We start from the raw sequence: 14,904 nt of genomic DNA, 5'->3' as shown, positions 1-14,904 counted from the left end.
TCATACTTTGGTACAACACAGTCGAGTGTTGATTACATAAATGTCGGATAACTGAAAGTAACTGAAAGACCACTTAGCTGAACAGTTACTCATGTGTGCTGCCTTCCCACTGCTAGTGTCATAATATCGCAACCCCCCTCGCCCCCCCCCCCTCCTCTCTCCCGACAACAATCCAGAGTTACCAACAACAGTAACTGTTTGTGGTATGTTACAATTACTTGTGTCAACTTGCCACATAATGTAAACTCACAATACAACAGCCTAAAAGCAATCATGTGGTCCTTTCTATGAGAGGTAAACACAAGGTTAATAAAAGGTTAGAGGAAGGTGAATTAGCAACCATGTTATCTAATCAGAACAAAGTTGGTAAGTCAACAATTACAGATCTAAAAAAACACAAGGTAATAATCTCAAGTTTTATATCTAAGCTTGAGTTTACTGAAGGATCTGCCAGTTATAAAACTATGAAGCTCATCATAGACATGAATCTAAATGATGTAGTTTACAAGTTGGTTACACAAACAGGTAACAAGGAGAACCTTTCTCTGGTCCCAATGTATGTGAAGAGCAATTCAACATAAGGAAAATCTTGGAAGGCAATAGAAAAATTTCAAGCAAATATGGGCTGGTTAAAATGCTTCCAGTCAATGCATGGAATTCATGAACTTCATATACAATCTGTGTTCAGCAGCTGATTGTTTCAAAATAAAACCAAGGGATGTATTGGGGGAAGAAGATTATGCTCTCAAAAACATTTACAGTACTGACAAAACTGGATTCAATTGCGCTGACTCCATGGGGGCTGAGCCCCTCAAAATTTTGTTTGGGGGGGGGGGGGGGGCTGCGCTCCTCCAATAATTTAAGAAAACTATTAGTTATATCATGCTTCATAGAATCACAAAATTCCATTGGGTAGAGTCTGGCACCGGCGGGCCAGCACTGTGGCTGCGGCGACATCAAAGGGACTGGAGCAGAAGTGCCTGGAACCCTCCACCTCACATCACCTTGATGCTTCGAAATGTTACGATGCCACAGCTATATAAAGCCCACCCTGCTGTCACAGTCATTCAGTGTGGATAGTTTCATTCAGTGCATTCTGCAGACATGTTTAGTGTTATGACTTTAGTGTCTAGTGGACTATTTTATATGACTATATTTTATTTGTTTAGTTTAGTCTCTTAGAGTATTGTGAATTAAGTTTGAAATGGATAAATTTGTTACCAAAAAGGCATGCTTTGAAGCTGATGATACTGCAAGTCAACCTCCAACAGTTATTGTGCCATCAACTGCTTCGTTGTCTTCAGACAAGAACCCTTCACAGCCAAAACCTAGGCAAACCAGTACAGAAAGATCATTTCAGAAGTCTTGGTTGATCAAATATACATGGCTAGAATATGAAGCATCTACCAAAAAAGTTTTTTTGGAAAACCTGCAAATAGGCAAATTCTACAAATCTATTACAATTTTCTTCAAAAAAAAAGAAGATGCATTTACTGCTGCTGGGTTTTCTAACTGGAAAAAGGCTTTGGAAAAATTCCATCTTCATGAAAATACGTTTACGCATTAACTAAATTCTATCACTAACCAAAGTGTGGCTTCCCAATTGAATGAACAGTTAGATAGTGATATAAAGAAAGGCCATTTAGCTCTTGAGACAATTTTTACTATCATGCAATTTCTATGCCAACAAGGACTAGCAATTAGAGGGCATGAAGTTTTTCAATAGTTGAAACTCCAAAAGAATAATGTACCTGAGTTGGAAGATTGGTTAGCACATTTGGGGCATAAGTGGACGTCCCACGATATTTAAAATGAGATCATTGATCTACTAGGAAAGGCTGTGTTGAGAAAGGTATTGGCTTCAATCAGGAAGACTGAACATTTTTTTTTATTATGGTTGACGAAACAAGTGATTCTTCGATTCACAAACAAGTGTCATTTTGTTTCGTACTGTCGATGATTCCTTAGTCATCAATGAAGACTTTGAAATTTGCTGGCAGATTAAAACTGTGTGCCGGACCGAGACTCGAACTCGAGACCTTTGCCTTTTGCGGGAAAGTGCTCCCGAGTTCGAGTCTCGGTCCGGCACACAGTTTTAATCTGCCAGGAAGTTTCATATCAGCGCACACTCCGCTGTAGAGTGAAAATTTCATTCTAGAATAAAGACTTTATTGGTTTATACGAGACCCCCGAACACAATCACAAACTCTGTTTTGTATTTTAAAAGACATTTTTGCTCGTCTTGATTTGTCAATGGATAACTTAAGAGGACAGTGCTATGATGGTGCCTTGAATATGAGAGGTAAGTTCAAAGGACTAAAAAAGTTAGTTTTGGATATAACACCAAAACCACGTTATGTGCACTGCACTGCTCACAGTTTAGACTTGGCAGTTGTAGACAGTCTCTGCCATCTTACATCTATGAGGGATATTAATAAACACCATAAACACTCTGTCTTCAGGCCACAAGGGGCCCATCGGGACCATCCGACCGCCATGTCATCTTCAGGTGAGGATGCGGATAGGAGGGGCGTGTGGTCAGCACACCGCTCTCCCGGTCGTTATGATGGTTTTCTTTGACCAGAGCCGCTACTATTCGGTCGAGTAGCTCCTCAATTGGCATCACGAGGCTGAGTGCACCCCGAAAAATGGCAACAGCGCAAGGCAGCTGGATGGTCACCCATCCAAGTGCCGGCCACGCCCGACAGTGCTTAACTTCGGTGATCTCACGGGAACCGGTGTATCCACTGCGGCAAGGCCGTTACCGAAACACCATAAGGGAATTGAACAAAAGGATGAGACTTTTCAGAAGCATACACTGTGAGAGTGCCAATGACCAAGCTGGCCTACGACCCTTTGCATGACTCAATGGACTATGCAAGCTTCTAGTATCTTAAGAATATTGAAAAACTTGGAAGAACTTCTAGAGTTTCTTGGAACATTTTCTGCAGAGGACAAAACAGAGGCAGGTTGCAAATGTGCAGCCTACCTTGAGTCAATGCTACAATTCAAGACTTACTTCTTTTTATGTCTTTATTGTCATGCAGTGAACCCAGTAGAGGATGACAATGAAAAAATTCAATGCCCTCATCTAAGTGTTGCTGAGCTGGAAAAATATATCAGGACTTGATTTGTATGTTGAATGGAAGGTGTGATAATTTGAACACTTTTGGTAATTATGTTTAAAAGAAAAACCTTCACAACTTGATTATCCTTCACTTCCTCAGAATGGAAGTATACCAAAGAAGTACAAAAACAATGAAGGCAGCTTGCCACACACTTTCAAAACCCCAAAGGAATACTACAAAGCTATTTACATTGAAGTTTGTGAAAGGCGCAATCTTGCTTTGCTGAGCAGTTTTGTTCAGCTGGACTTACACAGGTCATTGCAGTTGAACAAGAGTGCTTGCTTTTAATAAACAGAGGTGAAACAAATTGGGAAAAATCAACTGAGTTTTTCAAAAATGACCTAGACATTGAGAGACTGTGCTTACACTTGAATATGTTTTCTGATATCACTAATAAAAAACAACTGGTATTAAAAAACATGTGTGATGTAAGAAAGTACATTACACAAGAGCCTGTAGATGGAGAAATGTTATGTGAATTGGTGAAGTGCATTAAGTTTCTCCAAGTAGTTCCAATCATAACAGCAACAGCAGAATGGTCATTTAGCGCCCTTAGATGTCTGAAGTCATATCTCTGATCAACAATGGGTCAGAAGTGATTGAACAACTTGGATGTCCTTCATGCCTACTGAGATGTTTTGGATGAATTGGATATCCATCCAATCATCAACGACTTCATATTCAATAATCCAGTCAGAAGGTCAACATTTGCACCTTTCTAAAAACACTCTAGCCCTAATAATGGCATTTACGGCAATATTAAAAATCTTCATAAAATAGATAATTAAATACATACATAATGTTAAATTTTAAGTTTAGAAATATTAGTACTAGTTTAGTACTGTATTACTATATTACTGTAGTACTGTATTAGTTATTTTCAAATACTTAAATATTTTTAGGGTGAAAGACCCAATTAAAACCCGCTATTTACATACTTTCTGTCTGAAAGTATTAGGCATACTGCATTAACTTTATTAACTGTATGAAAGCAGCATTAACTTTGAGATATTGTTTTTATTTAATGAACCCTGAGCCTTATTCAAAGTAAGCTTAAATTAGCTGTTTCACTTATTAATCAAAGTGCTATTTCCATGCAACAGCAATATTATATATATTATTCTTTTAATGATAATTTAGGATTTATTTAAACATAATTTCAGTCTTTTCAGAGCTATATATTCACTGCTCTGTAATAGTCTATAAGCATGATTATTACTGTAAATTAAATTAGATTTTTACAAAAATGCCATGCGTGTTTATGTTTTGTTTCTTTTTTCAACCCCAAAAAATATGTCAGGCTTGTCAAGTTTCCTGGTGTGTTGAGTAAGCGAGTGTCCAGTTTTTGGGGTTCTAAAGTTGATCTTACGACTCTAAAAAGCTTTAAAAAACTTTAAAACTCACTTTTTCATCTAAAACTTAGAAAATTTCCCTGGGCAAGACCCCCAGTATGCGCCCCCACAATATTTTTTATAAGTCAGCACCCCAGCTCAGTTGTAAAACTTTGCCAAGAAAATTCTTGCATCATGTTGTGAATTAGCAGCACTTGCTCCTAAAATAAGCAAGGATCACATCACTGCTTTAGTTTCTGCCAATGCTGCTGGTAGCCACTGACTGCCTGTGCTTGTCATTGATAAAAGTAAGAAACCGTGTTGTTTCAAATGTGTTAACACATTTGCAATGTTGTTTGCACCTCACAAAAGATTGCCTGTACAGAGTACAATTTTCAGGGAATAGTTTATGAAAGCTTTTGTATCTTCTGTAAAAACTCATCAGTTAAAGAATGGCAAAAGGAAGGAAACATTATTGCTCATTGTCAACCTGTCACCTCATGCATCGTATGATATCTTAAACAAAAAGGATGAGTTGATAGAAGTGATTTTTCTTCCACCTAAGGTAGCCTCCTTCTTACAACCCTGGGATAAAGGCATTATTGAGGTTTTGAAACAGCACTGCAGAAGAGAAGTGTTACGTAAGTTATTGTTAGAAAGAGAAGAGGAGGGAGCAGAATGTCTCCTATGAAATCATAAAAATACTGATTTGAAAGATGCGCACTACATGATTGGAGCAGCACAGGGTGGTGTAAAGGAATTGAATTTGGAAAAGGGCTGGAATAAAATGTTGGGTATGGCATAAAGATCTCAAAATCTAGTTGAAAATGATGATCAGAATGATATATCCAAAATGCTCAAGATGCTAAAAGAACTCAATTGCCCTGAATATGACAAAGAAGACGTTCAAGAATGGATGGGTGTCGATGATGCAAATCCAGTGCACCAAATCATGCAGAATAATGAAATTGTCAACCTCACCACTGATAAAGCTGACACTGCCACCATCTCAATGGTAGTGGCTCATAAAATGAAGATGAAAATATACTGGTTGCTTCTAAAGCATTTACATGTTTAGATACAGTTTAAAGATCAAGATCAAAGCAACTAGTATCAGATATCTGTCCTGAAGAAAGTGCATGATTTAGCTGTTTGTAAGTGGGTAATCTTTCTCAGACAGACCAAAATTAAGGATTTTTAAGTGTTAATTCTGCATAAACGTACTGTACAAGCAGACTGCATATGTATTACTTTTTTTTGTTCACTAGGCTGTACTACATACATTCCTACTTTACTTGCCTTGGTAATAATAAAAGTTATCCATATCATTATAAATATATGTAGTTTTTACTGGTAAAAAATGTATACAGGTCAATTATTCGAATAAACCAGTTTTCCAAACAATCATACCCCCAATTAGTTCAGATAACTCACACTCTACTGTACAAACTAAATTATGCCTACTGTAGCACAACAAATCTTAGATCGCTACGTTTGGCAGCACACAAAATCAAGAAAACTATCGACTTTTACTGATCCTTATTCACCTCTCGAAGTGTCAGCTCCGATAGCTGAATGGTCAGCATGTCGGACTGCCGTCCTAAGGGGTCCGGGTTAAATTCCCAGCTGGGTCGGAGATTTTCTCCACTCAAGGACTGGGTGTTGTGTTGCCTTCATCATCATTTCATCCCCATCCGGTGTGCAGGTTACCCCATGTGGCGTCGAATGTAATAAGACCTGCACCAAGGCAGCCGGACCTGCACCAAGGCAACCGGACCTACCCCGTAAGAGGCCTCCCAGCCAATTGACGCCAAACGCTCATTTCCATTTCCATTACCCCTCGATGTAAGCAACTAAATGCTTGGCAGATGACCAGCAATTGTAAGAACTTAAATCAGAAAGCTATGTCACCATATTACCATTCCTCTGTCTGTCTGTCTGTCTGTCTCCCCTACCCCCCCGCCCCCCCCCTCTCACTCTCGACCTTTTGTGAGGGAAATATATCTCTGGGGTGGGAGGGGATATGTAGGCTGGCAGCCTTCCCACCCCTTCCTCCCCCCCCCCCCCCCCTCCTGAGTACGCCACTACCAAAAGCTCAAAGCAAATAAAAGATAGCAACAAAAGCATCCTTAGCAAATCATAGTACGGGATTCAGAAGTGTTGCTCTACTAAGAATGCCACTTACATGTTCACTCACCAGATTTTACACACATCAAATAATAAAACATCTCTGTTAGTGTTTTCTGACTTCTCTAAGGCATTTGACTGTGAAAGCCATAGTATTCTCCTAGATAAATTGACATCTTATGGGACTGGTGGTATTGCAAACCAATGGATAATGTCATATTGAACCAAAAGAATGCAGAAAGTTGTACATAGTAATTCAAGCAATATAGTCCAAGGACATAATTGTGACTGGGGAGAAATCACATATGGGATTCCGTAAGGTTCAATCTTAAGCGGTATTACACGATGATCTGCTGCGAACAGTACTGGTATAGCGCGACAGCCATCTAGCAGTAGAATGGGTGAAACTACGAAAATTAGCAGACATTATCCATGTGACAGAATACAGTGCAGTTATAAACTGCCATCAAACCGGCCATGCGCAGTAGGCAGAGATAAACCGTGCACGCATGGAAGGGTATACCACAGTGCTTTCTGCTTGTTGTTTGGTTATTGGGTTATTGTTAGGCAGCTGGTGGCTATTTCAGATTTTCGTGTTGTGGATTTTTCACATTGGGGATCCTCCGCATAATTTTTTTTTTTTTTTTTTTTTTTTTTTTTTTTTTTTTTTTTTTTGACAGTAAGTACATTTCATACATTCAGAAAAGAAACTTTTTCTATTGATAGCTTCATATTCTAGAAAAGAAATGGAGCAAAGAGGTGTGTTAAGCATCTTAAATCAGGCATACAGCTAGGAAGGTGCATGTGTGATCCACTGTACCATAATAAGGTAGTCAGAAACTGTTTCTTTCTGAGTAATATGAATATAACATTATAAGGTGATTTTCGATTTGTATCGTAATGCCTCTGTTTACGAAAGATCAGGTTTGATTTGATTGCATATCTTGCTTGATTTCAGCATGCCAGAAAAGAGAAACTAGCAGTGAAAGGGAGAAAGTCCTTGCAGTTTGGCCCAGTGTGACAGACGTGGACTACAAAACTCTAAGTAGTTTATATATAACACAAGTACACCTTTAAGTATTGGTCCTTTAAAGTGTTGCAAATTGCAGCGCATATATCCACAACAACTTTTGAAATGGTGGGCTGTACTATTCTGTGGCTAAAAGCAAGACTCTTAATAGATTCCCCAGTCACCAGGAAACATAATGTTACATCCAGCCTGTAACGTAACAGGGCATTTATCGGTATTTTATTCGTGATCTAGGCTGGTATAATCACAAAACGTATAAACTTATCATTTAATTCTTACTTTTGAGAATGTGAGACAGTCTCCCTCATGAGTGTCACAAGTGCTAATTCCATCTTCTATCATAGATAGCAGATTCTCGAAACAGACCATGTCCATCCTCACGAAGCTCCGAAATTCATGCGGATCCTCGAGCCTCAGTTCTTTCATAAGCAGTGAATATAATCCCCTGCCTTTGTCCCTTCCTTTCAGCCAGGATCGAGCTCAACAACGTCTGGCTTTTTATTTTCATAGTCGTTCTGCCCTAATCTGAAGATTTACTGTCACTACCAGAGCAATACCTCCAAAAATGAGTGCAAAATGCTGTATAAATACATACACCTGTGTAACCAAGTGTTGCAATATAAAACTAACTGTTGAGTCTGTAATTCAGAACAGTAATAACCTACATAAGAGAATAACAATTACTTAATGAAGAATGATAAACATTTTCTTATGAAATAGGAACCTTAAGTCACATAAATAATTCGAATGGATGACGTTCCCATATGTCACATGGTCCCCCTTGTGTTTCATTTGGTAGAACAAACGACTTTACAAGAGATCAGACAGTTGTTTGCGTTTCGCACATTATCACTGTCTACTTCACATACACACCAGGTACATCCCATGTGAATGGTGTAACAGGTCTACGTGAACCAGTCTGTAGTTACAGATATGCACGCTTGGGGTGCTGGTGCATAGATCTACGGTTTGGGTGCATCGTGTAATATGGGCTTGTTGAAAATCTTAGGGAGAGACAAATGAGTAAGTTGACATATTTTTCATATTTTCATTCAATAATGTCATATGGAATAATGTGTTGGTGTAACTCATCTTTAAGAAAGAAAATCTTCATAGCACAAAAACAAAGTGCAGAATAATATGTTGTGCTCATCCATGATCTTCTGGTAGACATCTCTTTAAGGAGTTGGGCATCCTGATTATTGCTTCATAGTAAATCTATTCTTTCATGAAGTTTGTTGTAAAAACCCACTACAGTTTGAAAGGAACAATTATGTACATAATTACAATATCCAATGGAAAAATGACATTCATTATCCTATTATTCAACATTAAGGTTGTGTTTCACACAAAAAGGGGCGCATAATGCTGCAACAAAAATCTTTTGATCACCTACCCAGTGATATAAAATGTCTGACAGATGGCAAAGAAAAATTTGAAAACAAACTAAGAAAGTTTCTCCTTGATTACACGTTCCGTTCCATGTAGGAATTTCTGTTACCATAGTGTGTAAAAGATGGTGGGTAGGAATTACTAACTTACAACTGTATATCTTTCTTTCTTTTTGTAATAAAGAAAATAAAATTAAAATTAAAAAGAACTTAGAACTGTTCAGAATGTAAACATACATATTTGTGATGTGAATATAAAATGACTCAGTCCACATCATTACAATCTATCACGCAAAGTGATGTATGAAACATGTAACTAATTAACTACAGCTTTGTTAATGAACTGTCATATAACTAAGTACCAGCTAAATACAGCAAATCAACAACACTAGAGCCACTGTGCTCATAAACTCTTGGGACAAGCAATCTTCCTTAAGCTAACAGCACCAACTTCTTTCTGAATAATAACCAAGGCCTGTCTGAATAATAACCAAAGCCATACAGCACATGTGCACAGCTATCAGCGCACACTCCGCTGCAGAGTGAAAATTTCATTCTAGAAACAACCCCCAGGCTGTGGCTAAGCCATGTCTCCCCAATATCCTTTCTTCCAGGAGTACAAGTTCTGCAAGGTTCGCAGGAGAGCTTCTGTGAAGTTTGGAGGGTAGGAGACGAGATAAAGCTGTGAGGATAGGGCGTGAGTCGTGCTTGGGTAGCTCAGTTGGTAGAGCACTTGCCCGTGAAAGGCAAGGGTCCCGAGTTCGAGGCTCGGTCCGGCACACAGTTTTAATCTGCCAAGAAGTTTCATATCAGCGCACACTCCACTGTAGAGTGAAAATTTCATTCTAGAAACAACCCCCAGGCTATGGCTAAGCCATGTCTCCACAATATGCTTTCTTCCAGGAGTGCTAGTTCTTCAAGGTTCGTAGGAGATCTTCTGTGAAGTTTGGAGGGTAGGAGATGAGGTACTGGCAGAGTTAAAGCTGTGAGGACGGGGCATGAGTCATGCTTGGGTAGCTCAGTTGGTAGAGCACTTTCCCGAGAAAGGCAAAGGTCCCGAGTTCGAGTCTCAGTCCGGCACAGAGTTTTAATCTTCCAGGAAGTTTCAACCACCACCAACCTTAACACATAAGATCACTTCATGGAAACTGCTGCTGTTGATGACACAGACCACAGAGACAACAACAGCAGGGCATGTAAACAGTGGCCTGCAGTGCATAGACCCAGTAAAGAGCCTTACAGGCTGAAAGCTGAGTGCAGGAGGCTGCTACTGTTGACACTTGACAGTAGGCAGCTTCAGCACCGCAGTGATTCTTCCCACAGTACGTTGCAATAGTGACAACTTTTTGAGTTGGCACAAATTTTATTTGAAATTGTTGTGTAAGTCAGCATTCTTTTCAGTTGTTGCTATTTCAGTGGCTGACAGATAGACACTACTCTCTTAACAAAAATATTATTATACTATTCCTAAAGAGTCTCACTTGCTTCATTTTTTTCTCTGTTACTGGTTAAAGTAACCCCTCTCCCTTATGCCAGTATTTACCTCACTTTTTGCATGTATATGACTGGTGCCACTAGCTAAATATATGTTTCTCTAATATTATATAATGCCATTGTTTTATTTTCAACTCTATTATGATATATTGTTTCTTTCTTCAGATTAACATCCATTGCTTAACTCTTCAGTCACTCCTTATTTTTGTGTGAGTTGCAAAATCAATGCTGTGTTACTGCATTCTAGTGAAAAAATGACAGTGTGACAAAGTAAATTTCAATATTTCCAGAATGAATTTTCATTTTGCAGCAGAATGTGCACTGATCTGTAACTTCCTAGCAGATTAAAGCTGTGCCCCAGACCTGGAGTCAAACCTGGGACCTTTGCCTTATGCAGATAAGTGCTCTACTGACTTAGCTATTCAAACACAACTCGTGACTTGTCGTCACAGATTTACTTCTTCCAGTACCTCTCTACCTTCCAAACTTCACAACAGTTCCCCTGCATATCTTGAGGAACCAGCATTCTTGAAAGAAAGGATACAGCACAGAAATAGCTTAGCCACAGCCTTAGAGCTTGGGAGGTAGAAAAAAAATACTGGCAGAAGTAAAGCTGTGAGAGTGGGTTCTGAGTTGTGCTTGGGTAGCTCAGCCAGTAGGGCATTTTCTCGTAAAAGGCAAAGACCCCATGTTTGAGTCACAGTATTCCACACAGTTTTAATTTGCCAGGAAGCTTCAGTTCATATACCGAGAAGCTAACACTTCTTTAAAGTTTCAGAATAATTAAAAACTGAACTTTTGATGACGAAAGTAGTACATCCCATAGTAGCACATTAATTCTAATAATCAAGCAAACTTTTGAGCAGCACTATTTTCCAAGTATGTTAATGCATACAGAAGTTAAATTTCACTTTAACAAAGAGTGAACTACTGTCTCACCTCTACTCTTCCACTCATTTCAAAATATTGAGGAAAGTAGCTACAATTCAATTTCAAAATTTTATTTAAAATTATAATCTTACTCTAAGTAACCAATTTGGATTCCAGCAAGCAGGAAGTTCTGTGGTTATAGTCAACAACAACAGGAAAAAAAACCACAGATCGGAGACATAATGTTGGAGGAATTGTCTATGATCTTACAAAGCTCTTTGACATGTTAATACTTCTCACTTCAAACACATGAATTATCCTAAGTGGAGTACAAAATACATTCTAGGGCAGGTCCTGTTTTACTCTACATGGGTAACTTAACCTGTATAAGAGAATGGAAAATCCAGGATGGAATGTACGAAAATATAAAAATGTAAATGGTACATCAGTTTTGTTTGCTATTGATTGTCAGTGTAAATCAAAGGCAGCGATGCAGAATAAAACTGTTGTTGTGTTGTATACGCCCTCAACATCTTAAAAACCTTATTCCAGTGAAATGAATTAAAACAGAACTTATCCAAAACCTGTATGGTACAGTTCAGAAAGAGAGAATATGTATTCCCTACCCCCCCCCCCCCCCCCCCCCCCCGTCTCTCTCTCTCTCTCTCTCTCTCTCTTATAAATGCCTGAACAGTGAACTCCATCCTCCCAAATATGAGGTTAGTGTCTTAACAGCTGCACAGCACTGCCTCATTCAGATGGTCCCCACTGTACAATGTTCTTACATACAATTTGCTTCACATAACTTCTAATGTAAAACATCCTCTGATGGTTTCTGGACCATGATGTTGCTGCTGTGCCCCTTGTGCTAACTCCATGGAAAATGACTCCAGGCCCATAACATTCAACTATGCTCCCTGTATGTCTTCCCATCCTTCCCTCTGTCCACCTGAAACACTGAGTCAGCAGCCCCCCATGGTGAGTAAGATGTTTAACTCAAGATAATGACAAGACTTTACTGTCATACACTTCAAATGTTGATCAATGATTTTCTTGTAAAATGTACTTTAGCTTTAAAGAAAGATTCATCTGGAAGCCAATTAAAATTTTCAGTCTTGTTTATGTGCCTATCAATAATTCAGTGAGTTGTTAACACTACTCCACAGATAATTTATATACTGTCAACAATTTCCCTTTGCCTTATTTATATTAGTATTATGGTACTATTATTATCATTTGTTGTACTGTGATAGTGGTGAAGTTATATCACAAATGTTTTGTGTATCTCCTGTCCTGAATCAAATGATTTAGTAATTCACATTATGAGATTAATACGTCACAATAAAATATTCCTTGACATAAAGTGACACTTCCTAACTTTGGGCCAAGCTTTTTACTCCTAATTCATTCAGACACAGCCATTTACTATTCACTTAAAACATTTTTAAGTGTTTAAATGTTATATTATTTCACAGTTCATGGACAGCAAAATCTGTAGATTCCAGTTGGATGCGGCTAATTGCTGATGCTGGTTTGGCTGGAATGAGGGGAGTTGATTGTGATGTGCTCTACAGAGGATGCAACAATGACAAAGGAAATCAAACTTAATTTATGTTCCAGTTATTAATAATAATTTTTTTAGATACAGTGTGATATACTGTAACCATATTATAAACATTATTATTCTTGTTAACAAATAAAAGAACCAATATATGTAAAGAAATGATTTTTGTTTTAGTGGTCAAGCTGTATTATTGAATTAGTTAATACTGGAAATGTTAATACAGTGTGATATACTGTAACCATATTATAAACATTATTATTCTTGTTAACAAATAAAAGAACCAATATATGTAAAGAAATGATTTTTGTTTTAGTGGTCTAGCTGTATTATTGAATTAGTTAATACTGGAAATGTTAATAGATGAAAATAAAAAGCACTGAACCACAGACTTTAAAAATGATGGTAAATTCAACAAAGCCCATAGACCTTGAAATTCTTGTTTCAGAAAAATTAATTACTTCATCAGTTGCTTAGTAGTTCAAAGAAGAAAGTACATATCCAGAGATAAATTTGTAAACAATGACCAGAAAATTATGTATTCTGACTGGTATTTCTAGTAACAACAGCATAAATAAATGTGTAAAATTTCACTAAAGTAAAGGAATGTAATGTGAGAATACCACAATCCTTAAAAAGGTCTCTGCAAGATGTGTGGTTATTCACTTTACACAATATTTTTACTGGTCACCTCTGCAAAACAGGGAATTTATTTACTTCAGTTGCATAAGCTTGTAGGTAGTGGGGAGCAGGCATGGTAATTACGATGATATATAATCAATCACACTCCCATCAATTACTGTGAATACTTTATTCTTGGAGCGTATGCGCAATGCGTTTAGCATAGAACACATACCACAGAGAACTGATCTGGCAAACACACAGTTGTTCTTGCTGCAGTAGGGCAGCAATATTATTAGAGGGTAGAGCCAGTGGTTCTACATCCCCACTGGTCCAAAATAATTCTACATGACAAAAGCGAATTAATATAGTGTAACTGAGATTCATGGAACATGCTAAGTGATGGTTGTGTTATCACTTATTGACTTACTATCATTCAGTAACTTCAAAAATCGGCATTTCAAAACCACCAAAGAAGGGTTGAAGGGGAAGGAAGAGGGGTGAAGGAAAAGGACTGGTGAGGTTCACCAAAAGGGACAGAGTCTGGAAAAGTCACCCAGAGGCTTGGGTTAGGGAAGACTTACCAGATGGACTGAGAAGGAAATTCTTTCTTTGAATTTAGAAAAATTCATACAAGCACATCTCAAGAAGCAGTGACAACATGTTTTAGAATGAAATTTAAACTGGCCATGTGAATAATCTATAAAGTGGTTGTGAAAAAATGAAGAATCACAGAATCTCACAAGCATCACTGAGATGAAAAAATGTTTGCAGTAATCATCATCAGTCTTTCCCACCCATTGCTGGATGAAGCCCAAGACTTCTCAGGGCTTTACTGTTTTTGACTGCATTGCATTCAAATAATTCTTTCATGTTTTCTAATGTCATCTTCCCACTTTCTATTAGGTTGCACCCTAAGAGTTCTTTTATTTCTTGAAATTCAGCAAAGAAGTTCCTTAGTTCAGCTACCATCAATCATGCCAACCTCCATTTCACCTTTCTATTCCTGTCTGTTCCCTAATTCATTTGTTTTCCTGTTTATCCCAGTGTATCCCAACATGTATCTATTTTACAATGAGTATCCCTCTGCTTCTCAATGGTTTTCACATTAAAAGACTATGTCTCTCTGACTAAGTCAAAATTTGTAAAACACACTGACTAAACTTTTTTTTATTTCAGGAATATTAGAATCTTCACTATGAAAGCTCTATTTCAGTACTGAAAACACAAGAGGCTCTTCTTTCACTGTCCACTTAGCTGTTGTCTTCAACCACCCTACATAGAGCCAATCAAATCCATTTCTTTGTCTGGAGACAACGTTAATGTTGGATGAGACCTTATCAGTTTAGAA

General features: G+C 38.0%; 1 protein-coding gene and 1 pseudogene across 2 annotated transcripts in view; one reads left to right on the top strand and one right to left on the bottom strand.

The window, feature by feature from the left end:
• Nucleotides 1–13,068, top strand: part of LOC124777647 — a 156,087-nt gene extending 143,019 nt beyond the window's left edge. For both annotated transcript variants that reach the window (XM_047253124.1, XM_047253125.1), the window contains exon 8: nt 12,847–13,068. In XM_047253124.1, coding sequence (XP_047109080.1) covers nt 12,847–12,979 — 133 coding nt within the window. In that variant the 3' untranslated portion in view covers nt 12,980–13,068. The remainder of the gene's footprint in view (nt 1–12,846) is intronic.
• On the bottom strand, nt 2,650–2,766 carry LOC124778196 (annotated as a pseudogene).
• Nucleotides 13,069–14,904: the final 1,836 nt, after the last annotated feature.

Source organism: Schistocerca piceifrons, chromosome 2, assembly GCF_021461385.2.
Source record: "Schistocerca piceifrons isolate TAMUIC-IGC-003096 chromosome 2, iqSchPice1.1, whole genome shotgun sequence".
Lineage (NCBI taxonomy): Eukaryota > Metazoa > Arthropoda > Insecta > Orthoptera > Acrididae > Schistocerca > Schistocerca piceifrons.
This window is presented reverse-complemented; position numbering and strand designations above follow the sequence as displayed.